The 18,677-nt window shown below is 39.6% G+C and overlaps 1 protein-coding gene across 3 annotated transcripts in view; it reads right to left on the bottom strand.

The window, feature by feature from the left end:
- Positions 1 to 18,461, bottom strand: part of KPNA1 (karyopherin subunit alpha 1) — a 58,930-nt gene extending 40,469 nt beyond the window's left edge. The window contains exons 1-6 of one of the 3 annotated variants that reach the window (XM_051780794.1): positions 18,354 to 18,449; positions 10,647 to 10,704; positions 6,081 to 6,214; positions 4,512 to 4,619; positions 2,686 to 2,785; positions 2,071 to 2,165 (exon numbers count right to left, since the gene is read on the bottom strand). In XM_051780794.1, coding sequence (XP_051636754.1) covers positions 2,071 to 2,165; positions 2,686 to 2,785; positions 4,512 to 4,619; positions 6,081 to 6,209 — 432 coding nt within the window. In that variant the 5' untranslated portion in view covers positions 6,210 to 6,214; positions 10,647 to 10,704; positions 18,354 to 18,449. Of the gene's footprint in view, positions 1 to 2,070; positions 2,166 to 2,685; positions 2,786 to 4,511; positions 4,620 to 6,080; positions 6,215 to 7,136; positions 7,156 to 10,646; positions 10,705 to 18,353 lie in introns of those variants that run through there. The other 2 variants (XM_051780793.1, XM_051780795.1) reach the window with 2 other exon arrangements.
- Between the last annotated feature and the right edge of the window lie 216 nt (positions 18,462 to 18,677).

Here is an 18,677-nt window from a genome sequence, read left to right as displayed (position 1 = left end):
TAATACACAAAGAGAATGGCCTGCAAGATAAAGCTGAAACACAATGTCAAAACAGCAAGGTCCATCGTTAATGAACCAGAAGGAAAACACTCAGGCCAGAGTTTAAGTCCAGCATAAAAGGTACTTGTTTTCCTGTAATTTTACTTTCCCTGAAGTGCGTATCCAGTGTATAGAGATGGAGTGTAACACAACTATTAGTCATCTTTCAACTACAGAGGTTTCTTACTCATATTTCAGAACTTGCCCTTAGGCTTCCTAATGGAAGCCACCAGCTAGAACTACACACAGTTTGGAGACTCACACTGTCTCCAGTATAAGTCATGGCAAGGTGACTGACAGGTCCTCCCTCTCTGGGGACACCTGACTCTCCAGGATGTAGAAACCAAGGAACAGTCACGTGCAAATGGCAAAGGTATCTGTGTAGTACTGTTCTTTTTTAAGATTTCTCCCCCTCATCACAACAATATTTTCCACATGAAACAAATGTATTTGTTCATGTATTGTGTAAGTGACCATAGAGAAGAGGGGAGCTTTTTAAGCCTTGAATTCACCTTGAGTAAAAACAGGACAGAGGAATTCCTAATAAATTAGGCGTTCCTACCACTGATATCAGAAGGCTAGTTTTTACAGGATATTCCATTGACAACAGTAAAGAAAATGGAGAATAAAATCCCATAAACATTCAAGTTCATTAACACAGAAGTTTCCATATTCAATCCACTATACAAGTAGCTATACTTCCTATTTCACTATTTCAGAATGAGTTGAAAGTCCTTTCCTGCGACAGCTAGGCTACAGTCAGGAATGCCTAGAATACCAAGGTCAAAGGAATATTTTTGGAAACAAGACAAACAATAAAAAGTGAAGACAAGAGGAACTTCCTAATTGATCACAGTAAAAACTCCACATACAGACCCTGAATTGCCAAGCAGGTAGAGAGATTTGGCAAGATGAAGAAAAATTACCCAGGTTGAATGAAATATCAAGAGTAACAAATTCACTTAGATTTTCGCTACTTTCTTAAAAATTCTTCAAAGGACAAACTTGCAAGTTTCCACTGACTGATTTTTCCTATCTCCACGTAAAAATCAATACAGGTTACACAAATAAGGCCACAAGAATTGCTTCCATTTATTTGCCTGTCTTAGGTTCTATGCTAAACCCCTATAACTGATAAAAATAATTCCATTTTTTTACATCAGACAGCTTACAAATTCTCCACTGCAAACTAACCAGCTTAAATCTGACACATACTCTTAGTTACTGTCCACAAACTCCTCAAAAGGTAGCTAACAGACCTCTGGAATTCTGTGGATATCAATCTGAAAAGTAATACCTATAAACAATTTCTCTAATGTGTAAGAAAACTATCGATTTTCTGTATATCTCCATCCGCAAAATTTGGATTTCACGTGGCATTAACAAACCTGTTGCCCTATGGATTTTGAAACAACACTGATTCTAGCATATATGTTGTATTTAATGGTTACATGTTAAATTAACATGTTTTACTAGATGATCTGTTTTTCTTCACTTTCTACTAGCCCAGAACAACTCTGGCCAGGAAAAAGGACAGCTGAAAATGAGACAAAGGTCCAAGAAAAATTAACCACCATTGTAGCAGATGCAATTCAGTTTTTCAAACCATAGTAAGTTTCAAAGTTTCTATGTTTATAATTACAGATTGTAATTCTAATTCTAAACTGTTTTTTAAATTAATCAAAAATTTAAGTCATAATTCTAAAGATTTAAAACTCTCTTCAATTAGTAAAAAAAAAAAGACAAACATTAAAAGCCCCAAAGCTTTTTAACTGTTGAGTTCCAAATTTCAAGCTCTGTTTTTGTTGAAGTGCACAGATCCCATTCTATCCATCACACAATGCATCTCAGACCTCTCTCTCTCTCCCGTCCTGTCCCCAGAGGTCTTGCCAGAAACTCCAAAGATAAAACAGCATTTTTAATATAGTGAAGAAAGAAGGGTAGTACAGCTAAACAAATTACTGATTTTTTTTTTATAATTTGCATCACCAAATGCCTTCCTAATCTAGGAAGACAAATATATTTATATACCTGTAATGTACAGTTTTCTTTTCGTTTGAGGAACTCCACAAACCTGGCCACCACTCCTTGTGTGCTTATGACTTCATCTATTGGGGGATTTGGTTCTGTTTAAAATAAAAAGTTAAGTTAGATTTCTTTGTAGGGAAGTTCTCAAATTACTGCATCATAATAATATCCACTAAATACTGACTGCTCTTTTTTGAGAGTGTGTTCTTTTGCTACAATACTTTACTAAAAGGCATCAGATTCCTATCTGTCAACATAAGAAAACTTCAGTCTGAATTTTAAGGTAACGAGGTAACATGATTCAAAACGCTAATGCACTCAGTAATTTAGGCAGATCAACTTCACAGCAGCAGTTCATGTGCAGAGAAACCTCAGTATATCAGCATATTTGAGCCACAGAGACACTGCCTACAACATTCAAACTTGCATCCAAGAGGAGATATCACATCTGCAACACTTAAAACAGATTTCAAGACAAGAAGTGACTATATCTAGCTGACAGTTTGTAAAGCAGACCTTGACCCAGAAATTTCAGTGTGAAATTCAATCCTTATTGCTGTCAAAGTAAAAACATGTACCAGGGAGGTTTCTACATTTTTCTCCACGTAATTTCCTTACCTTTAGAAAGGAGCTTTCGGAACTTCTGGGTGGCTGAAAGCTGCTGTTCTGGACTATTGGAGAAAATCATCTCAATCATATCAGAGGTGATGACTGCACTCTAGGGTTCACATGCAGAAACAGAATGACAGTGATAAGAGAGCAAAAGGGGGGGAAAAAAATCTGGGATTAGCGGTAAACAGGTTATTACATACGTTAAACCAGTATCAAGTTAATCTCTTATTGGGTAAAAACCTAGGTAAGACCATTATAGACAAGGAAGGTACATCTACGTAAGCAGCATAATTTCAAGAGCAACATTTTTTACTGGAAGCCAAAATTCAAATTTTACTCAAGATACGGTAAAAAAATTACTCTCCAGAATCGTTTACTGGTATTCTCTCCCCTCCTTTAAAATAAATGTAAAATTGTCAGGTTCAACAGAAGGTAGCTTAAACTGGAATTGCAATTACTCTTATGCAAGAACACCACTTTGACTGTGTTATTGTTTAGATTTTTCTAACATGTAAATTTTGACTTATTCTGTTACGCCAAAATGTACAGGACCTGTCATTTCCAGAAGAGTTGCCAAACCTAATGCTTGTCATCATCATCAAGTAAGAGTATTAAATTTTCCATAATACTAATGGTTTCCAATAATATGGCTAATTAAATCAGCAACCTTTCTTATGCAAGGTAAGATCTGACATTCTGTTTACCACACATGTATTTAAAGAAGCATAAGAAAAGTTAGATTTTTTTTCTTCCACTTCTAATCTAAACTGGATCCCAACCTTTAGACAGGGAGATAGATGACAGTGTTGAAAATACTTAAGCTTTGTCTGGAACAGCTAACTGCTCCAACTATTAATGGCCTGAAACTAATGATATTTAACACTGTAAACTGTATAATGGCAATATCTCAGTTAAGCAGAATCCTTTCCTAACTATCTATATAAGCTTCCACACAAACAATTAATGGTATTTAGGATTTGTCTGATATTTTAAGACAAACTCTTGAAGAGTAAAACTATATATTCTATTAATGAACTTCCACATTGTTTATAAGCACTTCTCTGTTTCTCGGTAATTTTCAAGGCCCATATAACCACCAACAGAATACAAACCTCAGCCTGATTTCTATGAAAATACCACTTGCGTAGTCCCAGTATAGACAGTGTGAAGATCAGTGGTCGACCTTTTAAGTGAGGACTGTACTTTCCTCAAACCTCTCTGTTATAGCCTGAAAACTTTACCATTTGTCTTTTCAGGAAGAGAACAGTGGTAAAGAAACGAGGAGAGAGCTTTTTTTTCTAGTTTGTAAAGGAGTTTACGGCCTTGTGCAGACAGATAAGCTATATCTAGCTGTATATCCAATATCCTGGCTAAAAGTGGTGCCACTTGAATGTCTGTTAAGAAAGATTTCCATTGATCCCGTTTTAAACTTTGTAAACTGCAATAACACACTGCCTGATTTGCATGTTCATGTTTCAAGTACTATAAACTTCAGATTAAAAAGAAACCAAGAACTTTGAGCAACAGTTGATAAAATCACCCATAATGGTGAACATCAGAACCAGGCAGTAATCAGCCTGCCAGGACAATGATGTTTTATTTAATTTTCTTGAGCACACATCCTCTGAACAACCACTCACCCTATCCATAACATTTTTCTCTCATGTAATCTGTTTCAGGGTAGTTCACTGAGACAGATGTTTCAGAGCTGTCCATAAGCTCTTTGAACGCATTTTTCACATTCTTCTGGAATTCCATTCCCCTCAAGTCACTGCACAGCAGACCTGCCCAGTTTCAACAAAAAATGACTGTATTCCTTTCTCGTCACTTACAGAAGTCATCTCCATGTTGTTCATCTGAGCCTCGTGGAAGCCACCATCTGACATTACTTCCTCCTCCGCTTCTTCCTCAGCCGTTGCAACATTTCGGCGTTTAAACAACTAAAGAGAAAAAGTGTTACATTTATATTATACAGCCAATACATACACAGCACGTCATGTTAGGCTGCAATAAAAATTACACATGCTATTACATGAAAGAAGCTTATATGCTGGCTACAGGACTTCACCTGACAGTACATGGAGAAAGTTTAGCAGTGGAGTAAATGAAAAAAACAATGCTAAAAGATTGGTTCCTAACATTTCTGAAAAACTTTCACTGATGTTCCCTTCTCTTCTTCACCATCCACCTCTACCTACAAGCATCTCCAGCTTCCAGATAATTGCTTTCTTGTAGAAGTTCTGGGGCTCAAAGACCTGATAAATTGCTCTGTATTACAGATCTTCATAGAACACCTGCAGAGGTTCTGATAAGAGAGATACAGCAGCAAAGAGAAGGCTCTGGAGGATGATCATACATAGCATTGATATTACACTGGGATGAGCAGAATTTGGTTGCTATGACTTAGAGAAGGTACCCAGTTAAGAGATGTCATGAGGAGAGCTAGAGAGGCTACAGCTTCTCTCCTTAATCCAGCTGTCTCACTGGAAGAAACATTAGCAGTAAGAAGATGGCTTTGAGGGTGCTGTTGAGCACAGGAGGGAAGGCTCCAGCATTAAGCCATGTCAGATTTGCACCACTGCAGACAGGCAAAGCAGAGCCCTAACACAGACCTACCGCTAGTCTTTTCTCCAGAGAAGACAGGGAGGACACTGTATGCAAAACTGCTAAGTGTACAGCAACTCCAGGTCAGTGACAAGCATTCCTATGGAATGTTTTTCCTACTGAACTACTGTATGATGCGCCCACTTAAGGTCAACAAATGTCCAAAAATATAATCTTAAACCAAAATTTATACATTGTCAAGTTATAAGAAAATTCAGAGGCCTGAGGTTGTTTTTGTGATGTTGTTCAGCTAAAAAACCACAAAAAAACCAAGAAACCCCACCAAACAAAAAAATTAATTGAAACTTCAAGACAACAACCTGAGAAGAATCAGGTTAACAAATTATTTCTTCCCTCAAGAAAACCATTACTGCAACTTCTAAGGACTTGGTCGTATCTTTTCATCCTTCTATTCTAGCTGTAATGTTTTGTTCCATCTCACCTCAGCTTACCACTCTTTGAACAGATTAGAGCCACCACAACTCAGAGGAAAATAAATAAACAAAGAACAAAACAGGAGTTCCTCAATCACCTTCAGTGCAAGGTCAGTCAGTTCTGTAAAATCTTTAGGCTGCTCTGGCCAACGTTGCACTTGAGTGAATGAGGAGCAGTCACTCTGAGTCTCGAAGAGCCTGCAGAAGAGGCAGTAAAGTCTGCAAGCGATTTCAGACTGACTACCTATGAACTTTGAGGGCAGGAACAACTAAGAAAGGGCTTGGGAGAAGCAAAAGCCAAAGACAGTGCAAGACAAGACCGTTTCAGGACTGGTCCCAGTTACCACAACTGCCGTGCATTACCTGCTCTTCTCTCTTTTGCTTCCGCAGCTGAAGACCCTCTTCCTCCCGCCTGCGACGCATCTCATCAGGGTTCAGAGATTTGTTCTTGTAGCTCTTCAGTCGGAAGTTCTCTTTTCCTGAGGTCGTCATGATTCCTTCACAGTACAAATAAAAAGAGAAGACAGAAAAAATTACTCTTCAACACATCATTTCATATTCTGTCTCCACTCCTTAAAATCTGTAGCCATGAATTTCCAGCCACTGCCTCCCTATCTATATCCCATCACCTAACTTCCAACAGTTTAGAAGGTGTAAAGCAAAATTTCACAGAATTGTCACTTTGGTGTGCCAGTTCTTCACATCAGTCGAACAAACTTATATTTTATTCTCTGAGGCTGCAGAGAGTAAGTGAAATATTTTATTAAGAAAGAATTGAGGTCTATAAGGCAAAGTATATAGCCTGGGCTAAAAAGGAAACTGCACAACTGATTTTTAGCATTTCTCCACACAGAGAATTAGCCAAACTACTTACATACCCCTGTCTTCACTCAGAAGTAAAGGTGTCTTAGGTGCTTTTTAGCTTGATTTACTTTGAGAGTCAGTAGAGGGGCTTTTTTTTGAACTTCAAATACACACTTTAAGTAAATTTAACAAAACCCTGTTGAAGAAACCCTGTGTTCTTTCTATCCAGACAAGGCCTACAAGGAAATGGAAACGAAAAGAAAAATTTTAGATGAGGATGGTTTAACCATTGAAAATGCTCTGTTCTGCAAAGAAAGCAGTGCTATTGTTCCCCTCCTCCCCACCCCCAGTCTCTAATCCTGTCACTGTTTATGTAGAGGGGCCTTTTTTCAGTCCGTGCTTTCCAAGTACCATCTGTCTTACGTAACTCAGTGGATCAGCATTTTTAACTACCCATGAAAAATTTTCACATGTACACCACCACACTTTGGAGTTACCTAGCATAAAACAGTAAGTATAATACTGTGTGGAAGGAACACATCCCCCCAAAATCAATGGGCTGTGGATCAAGTCTTTACTCTTAGTGCTCCATTCTGCTGCTACTTCTCTCCTTACCTTAATCACCCCCTTAAATACAAAAGGGGTTGGGAATCAAATTCTCAACATGTCGGGATTTCCATGCATCTTCAATACATTGTAACTATCTGTAACACAAAATTTAGGGAGCTACACTATACATAAAGTTACTCTACAAGGCTTTAAACCTCTCTTTCAAATGCCCTGACCCATTGTAGAAAATACAATATCTCAAATTCCATAAGCCCAGCATCACCAGATGATAAATGATCTCCTGTGCACTTTTTACTTTAAAATGGAGCAACATGAATGCATACAGACTCTCAACAGTTAAGGTTTCCTATTAAAAATACATCAAATCAAGTCTGCTCTAACCTCCTCTTCTTTCAGTTAGCACAAAGAATTTTAAGAGAATAAAAAATAAAGAGGATACTCAAATGTGCTTCTTGTTAGAGCCTCTTTTTAAGTTGTTGCTATCTGACAATCAATTTGAAGAATTCTGACGATCAGAACTTACTTTGACAGAAAACATTTTGGGCATCACTTCAGGAGTTATTGTACTCTGACAACTGAAATTTAAAAAACTGTTCAGGAACACAAACTACTATATTGATTATCAGTCAGTCACAATTTGCACCAAATGCAAAATAAAAACCTGAGCATACAGGTAGGTAATTCAGCAGCCTAATTTTGCTGAAAAGGCTGTTCTGGAAATTACTTTTTTTTTTTTTTTAATAAAGGTACTACAAAAAGATAAATCTCAGAATGACAGAAGTTCCCTACATCATTCTTAACATCTCTGAGACTCCCTTCTTCCTGTGTTTACATGTTTGTGCTTTAAGTGTTTGTGTTTCTTACAGTATGCTTGGCAACTACATTTTCTTCCCATTTTTAGTTCAAGTGACTACTACCTGTATATTAAACTTACTATCTGAAAAAGCCCTGAATTTCAACTGTAAAAAGAAGTTCAGGCTAACAAGTACTCAGAATTCCTTTTGTTCCTAAAATATTTTGAATAAAACATTTGGTGTATTTTAGAATTAGCAATATGAACTGAAACACCAGATGGACAACCATGAGCTAAAAGGACATGCCAAACAGAAAAACGGCTTTGCAGACACTCCAGTCACTCTGCCCCTGAACATGAACAAACACGGGCACATTCCACATTCCAAACAAGATCTCGGGCCCTCCACAACGTTATTAATAATTCTCCACTTTTGCCTGAAACCTGTCTTCCCAAACTCACAAGATTGTATTTGCCTTTATTTGGGATTTCAGGACTTTGATAAATTCCTGTGGTCCTTTCATACCTTCACTTTCAACCCCTACAAGTTCTTAATCTCAATAAATCCTTGACAGGGAACATCTTCATCCCTTAATACTGAAATTCATCTAATTTCTATTATGTAGCCTCTCCATATAATGTTCTACTGTTTCAAAATTTCAATGACAGTACCAACTTCATCATAAATGTTTCTTTAGTGTATTCTTCCTTACTGTATTTTTTTAACTAGTTTCCCCTCATCTCCCAACTTGCATATTAATTTTCTTTTGATTAATTTTGCTTCTGACTTTAAGGTAATAATTTCCATTTTTCTTTCAGAGTTCTATTAGCTCACTCCTGCTGTACCTTATGTCATTGTTTCATTTATTGAAAACACAGACACAGGATTTACTTGAATTCTCTCTCTGATTTTACCTCAACCCCTCTACCCAACAGTTTCACAAGAATTATCTTCTACTTCTTACACCCTTTACAAGCTTTAGCCACAACTTTTGGCTATGCTCATTTCTGACTTTCAAGACAGCTCATTTTGCTGACTAACCCCTTCCTCTATCTTCTGAGTAAACTGTACACTTATAATCTTTTCAAAATAGTTTATTGGGTTTTACCTGGGAGTACAAATGCCTGCCACCAAATGACTGGGAAGAGTTTCTTTTATTAAAGGTGAAAAAATTAAACTCCCTCCACCACTGAGAAGTTACTGATTCAACTAGCAATTAGTTCAATAATTTATTTTATAGCAGGCCCTCACTGGTAGTAAATAAGCAAAATCCCAGCACATAGCCACAAATCCATTTTACATGCCTGCCAATCTAACCTGTATAACCATTAAATCCATAGTTATTTTCTAAAAGTAGCTTTTATGTCCTGAATAGATCTTAAAATCAATTATTTCTTCACCATTCTTTTACTGGTTTCCTGACTACTGATGAAAAATTCAATGACCCCATCAGGGATTCCATCTAGCCCACACATGCTGCTAACATCTTCAGACCTACTCAAGTGTGTGAGCACACAATGGCTTTTCAGGACTGAAAATACAACAATTCTATGTTAGTTGTTACAGTCATCCAAGGATTGTTTGCTATAAATCTCCTCTATTTTTCAGGATGCAGCCTTTCCTCCACACTAAGCAACAGAAGCAAACCAACTTCAAACTGGCCTTCAGTAGCTTTGTTGTGACTTAGCTGAAAATCTTTCAGTGGTCAATAAGTTCACCCATGTAGCAAATAGCAAACCCTAGATTTTCTCTGCATTGTCAAAATTAATGCTACTTCTGGTGAAAATCTGTGGTGGTTGTCATGGAAATGTTCTACACATCTTTTCTTTCCTAAAGATAGCACAGTATTGTCCACATTTTTTATACTCCTGGCTACAGATAAAAACCTCTGGAGACCTGGTAAGGGACTTTCATGGTGTATTTTCAGGCTTTTGTGCAATACCACTCAAACTCCATATGACACTTTCTCCTCCTCAGTTTGGCTACCATTAAAAAAAAAAAAAATTAGTAAAATTAAACTCTGTCTATTCCTGAATGTTTGCATTTCTCTAAGGAAAATATGATCCCAATTTTTTTGCTTATTAAGACAAGAACCCTACAACCCTACCAAATGTCAATGTGTTCCAAGCACACACTTCTAGGGGAAATAAAAAGTACTGCATTTCTCCTTGTTCATCAAGTAAAAGAAATTCAGAAGCACTGGGAAATACAGAGTCACTTACTGCCATGACCTACCTTGTCCCAAGCAATCATCTATATAGGAACAAAAATGAACTCCCTGCCTTCTTAAATCAGATATCACTGTCACTAGACTTAAGAGCTTTGCCAGAAGGAATGCCATGTGACTAATACTCTTGGATATTCCACACGTCAGAGGTACCGAGATGTAAAAATAAAGCCCTTACAAATCAAGACCTGTGTAATAGTATATATAACCACATACATTTTTTTATATGTAAGAGTAACATATACACCATGTACATAGAGCTGAAACCAAGACTATGAAATACACTGCTGATATTAAAGACTGCTGGAGACAAACTTTCCTTCTTTGGAAGTAGGAGTGGGAATAGCAAACCTATATAAGACATTCTACCTTCTAATAGGAGTATAACAGAAGCAGAAGACTTGAAACTTAAGGCAGAGAAGGAGGTTGAAGAGAAACAGTGTGAAAAAAAAGTATCTAAACATCCATGATCTTCCATAATATCAGTGTACATTTCCTAACTAACAGAGCAGTTGACAAAAGGAAAGGACTCACTGGAGGCAGACTTGTGAGCTCTGGTGTGCTGTCAAACTGCTGTCTCTCCTTTTGATTCCTGCCAAAGAGAGAGGGGAACAACCCTGAAAGGACAAGCCATGCTGGAAATGGCACTGTCAGGACAGAACTCTAAGCAGTGAGAGAAGCTGGAATCACTCAAGGTAATCAATGTACCTTTACTTCCAAGGAGATTTTAGCTTGTGTATTGGCTCTGCCATGGGACTCTACACTTCCCAGAGAAGTTACACCACAATCATGCTTCTTGACATAATGCCAAATACCTACAGCACAGTCTGGACAGATGTTTGAGCAATTCGCTGAGGTGTGATTACAGGATGCATCACCCTCTGACACTCTTTAGTGTGACACTAGTAAACCTATCCAATTTAAAGAAACTAACTTGAAAGTAGTACTTGATCATTCTTTGCTCTCATCAACACACTCTCTACAAATTCAACATTTTGGCCACAAATGTGTTTGGGTTTTTTTCCCATGAAGCACAGATTTTAGAAAGTCCTTCTAATTTGTTTTTTAGCAATTCGAAGGCAACAGATCAGAATGCTAACAGAACTACTTAAATCATGTGGAAGTAAACAGTTAGATTTCTTGGAGGTGGCAGACAATGAAAGGTCTTCATAATACAACCATGAATAATACAGGGCATAGAATGATAAAAAACATCATCTGGGATTCATGCTATTTCCCAGGAAAAACTTCCAGAGCAAAATCCTATGTACACATCCACCAAGTCTCCATACTGTTGTTGACAGTGCTATCTGAGGGGAAAAAAGAAATTAAAAGAAAAACAGCAGACTGACTTCACTGTCACCTCCTGCTGTTTGAAAAACCAGCTCGGCTAGATTAATATTCTGGTGAGGATATATCTGCTTCTTTTCCAAAATTATTTGACCAAAACATACTGGATTACAGGGGTCTATTGGAATGCCCATCAGTAGAAACACCCATATGACCTGAGGGACAGGTATTACCTTCTAATTTCAAATGGCTTCAGACTCCTGTAAAGCTCAGGACATCTAGAGGAAAGGATATTTAATCATCTCATCTACAAAAAGCTATTGTTCAAGCACAGCCATTTCTCAAACCTATGCTTAACCTTCTCTAGCTGTAAAATGGGATGGGGAAACATGTCTTACAGGCACCATAAAATTAACAGTTACAGTATTTGTAAAGACATGCAAAGTAGGTTTTGCTGATGATATATCAAATCCTAGCACTTAGAAGGAAACAAAATTGTGTGAATTTCATTTTCTGTGGTTTATGGAAGCTGCAGCAGCAGAACAGCAGGGACCCACACTCCTAGGGCAACCATCACAGGAAAATGAGGGAGAGGAAATGAAACCAGCACCTTCTGCTATGCAAAAGGCCAGAGGATTAAAAGAGCTTCAACTCCTTTAACCCAAGAGTTGTAGCAAAACATGGATAAAACATATAGCCTTGAAACAGGGTTTAGACTTGTAGGGACTTTCTGTCAAAAACTGGAAACAAGAAGGGGACTTCTTCATGGAACTGCTGCCCATCTCCATATTTGGCAAATGCAGGCTTCCTAGTCCTCCTAGCGTTTCTCCCTGCCCTATAGTAGGCCTTAATTCACAACTGCTGCTGTTCTAGCACTTTTATAAACTTGTCAAAGAGCAAACAAGTATTAACCCACCTAATTTACAGCTAATTTAGTTTTAGGCCACTTGGCAAGTTGGACTGGTACCTGCTTAATAATGAGAATAATCTTAAAACAATTCATACAAGGCCTGAAAAGAAACAACACTGTACAATATGGAATGTGATACTACAGACCAATTACAAACCTCAACATTGACTGTTGCTCAAAAGTAAACAAAAAAAAATGGAGAAAAAATAGACTGTGTTGCCTGAACAATGTCAAGGCCACCTGATGTCAAGTCTGCAGGGATGTCCCATTTTGACACCTCATCTTGACAAGATGAAAACGTGGTTAAAATAAGACACCATATCAAAGGTATTTCTGCAGAATTACTAATCTTGAAGGGTAAAACAATTATACTCCCAGGTAACATTCAGAAAAATTTTCTGTGCTTACAAAAATAGGTATTTATTAAGACGTGCTTAAAATCAGGTCAATATCAGCTTGCCAGGTCCCTGATCTTCTTTACACTAAAAAAAGACCACAGTCAAAACAAAAAAACAAGGAAGCATACTTCTGGTTGCAGCAAAAAACAACCACTAACAGAAATAGAATTACTTGACACTTGGTGCTGTCTCAGAAACTGATCTGACACATCAGCCTGTACTACTACCTAAGCACACTGACAGCCACATAAACAGACACTTAATTTTTAAAAGCTTGAGGATTATGCACTTTTTCTTTCTTTTTTGAAGAAACATTGATGACAACATTAAGCAGTAAAACATTTACAATATTTGGTGGAAGGAGAGGACACCCCCCCCCAATAAAAGATTACACACAGTATATCCAGCACTTCACTATACATTTTCTATCATAAAGACATTTCCAACATGTTTTGAGTCCCATTTTTTAAAGGTCCACTTTGACTTAACATGGCAGCAGATAAAGCTTTCCAAGTTCCAGAAAGCTTTTAACTGGAGCAAGAGGGTAAAAAAACCTGACTGTCAAAGTCAGGTCAACTTAAAATGAAAACTTCTTCAAATTTGTTACCTGAGACTTTCTGATTTGAGTTGAAAATGCAAAACTCCTTTACTGCATTCAAAGACAATGCAGCACAATAAATCTGTTTAAATAAAAAAAACTCATTTCTATGAGGTTTCTGTTCTCTACAGTCCACAATCAACCTGCAACCAAAAAGTTCCCACAAGTCATAAAACAAAGCAGCTAGTGATGGGGAATTAAACTTTTCAGCCGCACAGGATTATACTAACATTAAAAAAATAACCTCACGTTAATGTGCCCATCTACATGAAACAACAGAAGTGATTATTCCTGTGTAATGTAATCTGTTTTTCTTTTAAAGCAGAGATACATTTGTATTTTGATTAAGATTACAGCTTATCCTCCCTGCACTTAGAGAATGAGCTGGCCAACAATGTATTTTCTGTAAGGTCATATCTGAAAAAGAGACTGTTTTAAAAACATCATTTGACAGTCATCATCTGTCAGAAAAAAGATCACCCTAAAATTGCTAACACCCTGAACATTCTTTACGAGAGAACAAGAGTGCACCTTTCAGCATTTCACATCATGAAAAAAAGAAATCCCTAACACTTTAAAACAAATTGGGTTAAAAATAAACTAAATTATTAATTAAGTTGACTTTGTAGTTTCAAGCAACTTTTTTGTGGAGTTGGGAATATCAGAAGGTGCAGAAAGCTACCTTATCCTTCCCGTGATGACAAATTTGCCTGCAACAACTGTATTATTTGCTGTGACTCAGCACTATGCAAGGCGTGGGCAAACCCACAGAATAACGGTAAGTCAAAATTCTACTGATTTCATACTAACTTTGGACATCAGCAACCAAAAGAGTCATGTAACAATGATGCATCAGCCACATCAAGAAAAAACCCATAGGCACCTTAAAGCTTGGTTATGCTCATTTTTCCTCCCTAGTACCCCTCCTACCAAAAGCTCTTGAATCCAAGACGCAGCACAGACACATCTTTCTCCTTTCTGATCACTTCTCAATTAAAAAAAAAAAAAAAAAGGTAGAACAGGAACACACAGGCCAGTTGAAGAAGGGATCATGTAGAAGCTCTACAAGGAATCCTTGTATCTAAGAGGTAATCTCACCCTACTTCAGACAAAACCCACAACATTCTAATAATCACATTATTACCTGACTTTACTTATAGGTACCTTGCAGTTTGTGTGTCACCAGTAGCAGGCTTGTTTGCCAAAATGACATTTTCATAATTCAACTGGTGAATTTGCTTTCAAGTCTAACCATAGCACTAAATTTGGTAGTCGTGTAATGCATTGTTTGGAGATAAATACATTCAGGATGTTTAGTCACAGATTATTTCTTTTATGGTTCTAGAACTGACATATCACTTACATTTAATCTCAACTTTAGTTAAAATAAAGCATCAAACCAGTTAGCTTCTCGCAGAACATATGAATCCTCCTGCTGAGCCTGACAAGAGTCTGAACTACCAAATAAAAATGGCAAAAGGTAAAATAATTACTCTGGATCATAAGGAAAGCTGTCAGCAGCTGGTGACTAGCTAAATCTTAAGCCTTATGTCACACTCTGCAAACTCAGAGTCTATTACTCTCCATACAAATCCAGGAATAGTTGTATTTCTTTCAGTTCCAATGCTTTTAGCTTCTGCCTCCTCATGACCCTAAGCATTAATTATGTTTCAAGAAAGTATTCACATTATCCCAATTCAAAATTTCCTCTATGTCACTGAACTCCATTTACTCCTGTCTTACATGAATGGACCAACAGAAGTGACCCCATGATGTCCAGTCTACCATCACTTTCTAACACTCTTTCGTACCCTCCTACTACCACCATCCTTTATAAACCAATTCTGGGGAAAGGAAATTTAATGTCACCTGTCTTAGACTGCCTCTATTTTTTATCCTCAAAATGAATTATTAAGCCTGCATGATGTTTAATGCAGTTCAAGATATTCATGAGGTGGCATAATATAATTTCCAGTCCTACCGTTCCACAGATTTCATATTTAGCAGAGATTTCCACTGAGTTTTTAGTTTAAACTTACCTTTGCTGTTTTTCCAGAATCACTCTACCTTCTCCAAGGTAGAGATATTTCTACAGGCTTTGCATTCTATTGCTGGCATTTTGTATCTTGAAAACTCTATGTTCATTCTTGGAAATAACATCAGGTAGTTTAATCCACTTACTTGCTTGACAGACTTCAAAAATTGTAACAGACTAGATTTTTTTTTTTTCTTCCGAGTGGAAAAAAGTTGACTTGCTATTATAATGCTGCCCCTTTGCTCTGCAATTTACATCAGCATTTTTCTCATTACTATTATTATATTATTTAAACAAGTACTTTCATTATGCTTTAGCCCCTCAGTATGAAGCTGAATAATTTTCTTATCAGTTCAGCTTCCACTCGTGTTCTCTGAAAAAGAAGTGGCCTGGTCTTTCTAACTTGTTTGTGCATTACATCATTCCAGAACCTCCTGTTCAGATATTTCAGCCACTCAGAGTATTTCATCAAGTGAGTAATTCCTTTAATAGCTTTTATTTTTCTTGACTTGCTCATGGTCTACTGGGCTCACTCACTATTCCCTCTGGCCTTCAGAAGTATTTAAGCAAATACAATAAATTAGCTATTTGCTGTTGTTTTTCTATATCTCTTATGTTTCAAATCTACATTAAAATCCCTAACCCTAAATCACATCACCATTTTTTTAATCTGCCATATGCTTTTTTGCATAAACTTGATTTCAGTTTTTCAGGAGGGCACTGTTTTACACCCATTAACCTCTTGCCACTAAGTTAAATTTTCCAACCTAGCAAGTTGTTTACTGTTGCCCTAACAAGTAAACTTTTATCCTTAAGAACACAAAAGCAAAGTGAAGTCCCCCATTCGTCCCCTGGAGAACTTGTAAAACACTTTAGAAGAATAATTCCCCAACCTTATGGAGGGACAAACAGAAAGTTATCAAAGCAAGCCTGTCAGATACAGGATAGTAAAAAAAAAAAAAAGTATCATTCTGTTCACTTTAGCTTGTTCACACAGAAGGGAAAGAAATAAAAAAAGAAAGAAAAGATCACCGTATTGAAACACTAAAGTTGAAATAAAACACCAGCAAGCCAGCTCTGAAGTCATCAACAGAGAGATAACATTGGAAAAAATCAAGGTATGGCACTCTGACAGCAAAAGTCAAACATCCTGGTGCAGTGTTAGAATGAGAGATGCGATGTAACCGAGACTGTTTAGAAGTTGGGGGCCAATGAGGGAGCCAAGCCCACAAAACAGTCACATTTCTCAGAAAGGGAAGCACTTCTCAGGAGCAAAGCATCATTGCATATGTTTAAAAGACTGTGACAAGGGAACCCACGCTGAGAAAAACCTCTACCTCTGAGAAGAACCTCTACCTCGCATGTCATCTCAAGTTACCATGCCTTGAGCTACGACTCATTTCCCCTGTGCCTAAGGGTATTTCTAAAGGGTAACTAAAAGGTGCAACTACAGCTCAAGCAGGAATTTTAAACGCTGTTTTGAACGAGCCAGTTCACATGTCAGTGCAGGTGGTAATGCCGAAGGGAGAACAGTGAAGTTACAATAAAAAACAAGGACAAATTTAAAGATTAGCTTGACTCAATATATTAATTTACACTCTATTTACAATCTACTAATTAACTACTCTATTCTAGCTACTAATTGTTAGAGGTATATACAAAGTAGCTTTAAAATAACTAGTTTCTAGGGATAAAGTTAAAATCTCATTTCCTGAGAGCTCATAGACATATCCCAACTTTATTGAGTCTTTCATTAACATCAAGCAGTCAAAGCAGAAAATATGCCAGCAAACAAAAAAATCCAGAAGAACAGCAGCTTGAATAAAGGATAAAGGGACCATTAAACACAACCATTCAGCACCATTTGGGAATTCTGCAGAAACAGCAGCCCAGTATTTTCACAGCTCATGACGTATCTTTTCAGCTCGGAGTTTCAGTTTTCATGAAACGCCCTCAAGAGGCAAAGCTTAAAATCATCGTTCTATGTGCCGCGGTACGGGCAACACAGACTTGGGGACTATGAATGGGACGAGTTTCTGCCGGATACGGTCTCTAGAACAGGACAACTGGAAACGGTCACCGAGCGCAAATCCTTCATCGTATGCAGGGAGTCGAAGAGATAACGCTGTGGGTGGGATAATGTGAGGATACGAAGTGATGTTTGCAGGGAGAAGGCAGAGCTTTAGTAAGATCACCTAACATCACTGGCGGGGGGAGGGGGGAAGGGAAAGCTTGGAAGATCCAGGAGAAAGTTTCCCTTCCCTTCCACAGAACCACAAAATCAACCAGGTTGGAAAAGACCTCTCAGATCACCGAGTCCAACCTATGACCGAACACCACCCTGTCAACTAGACCATGACACTGAGTAGCACTTGCAGTCTTTCCTTAAACACCTCGACTCCACCACCTTCCTGGGCGGTCCATTCCGACGCTTAACCACCCTTTCAGTGAAGAAATTGCCCCAAATGTCCCACCCGAACATCCCCTGGCGCAGCTTAAGACTATGTCCTCTCGTCCAGCTGAGGCTCTGCCTCTCCTCCCACCCCGTCCCGCAGCAGTCCGAGTCCCGTAGCCAATCCCGGAGACTTCCAAAGCCGGCGCGCGGCCACGCCACCAGCAGAAGCCCAGGGAGCCCGTCCGGCCGCGCGGGGGTTCTCCCTGGGCAGGAGGGTCCCGTCTCTCCCCGCACCCCCCGCGCGCTCCTGGTCCCGATCCCGATCCCGGCCCACGCGCGCGCCGTTCCCGCCGCGCCGGCGGCGGCCCCGCCCCGCGCGCGGCCCCCGCGCGCCTGTTGCGCGCGCGCGTGCCGGGGGCGGGGGGGGCTCCCGCGGCGCGCGGCACCCCCGGCACGGGCCTCTCCCCCACCCCCGCCCCGCCACGGCCCGGGCCGCCCCTCAGCCCATCCACACCCGCTCCCTCCTCCCCGCGGACCCGGCCCCGCGCGCCGGCCGGACGCCGCCACTCCCGCCCCGCCGACCCCGCGGTGACGGGCCCCCACCGCCCCCCATACCTGCCGCCGGCCCCGCCGGCCCCGCGCTGTCTCCTCTCGGGCCCGAGGCGCGCGAGCGCCGCTCCCTCCCCGCCACCCTCCTTCCCTCCCTGCCTGCCCGGCGCTGGCTGGCCGCCGCACTGCGCACGCGCGCGGGGCGCCGCGGCGCCCTCTGGGAGAGGGAGCCCTTCCGGCGAGACCGGCAGACCGGCGGCGCCCTCATGAGGGGCGGTGCGGTCCCCGGGGGAAGACTACGATTCCCGGCATGCAGCGCGCGCCCCCGCGCTGGCCAGGGGTACCGTTCCCTCCGCGGACCATGCTGGGGGTTGTAGTTCAGCGGGCGAC

This window comes from Manacus candei, unplaced genomic scaffold (assembly GCF_025592945.1).
Source record: "Manacus candei isolate 608988 ecotype Guabito, Panama unplaced genomic scaffold, ASM2559294v1 h1tg000014l, whole genome shotgun sequence".
NCBI lineage: Eukaryota > Metazoa > Chordata > Aves > Passeriformes > Pipridae > Manacus > Manacus candei.
Note: the sequence above shows the minus strand (reverse complement) of the source record. Positions and strands in the feature narration are given on the sequence as shown.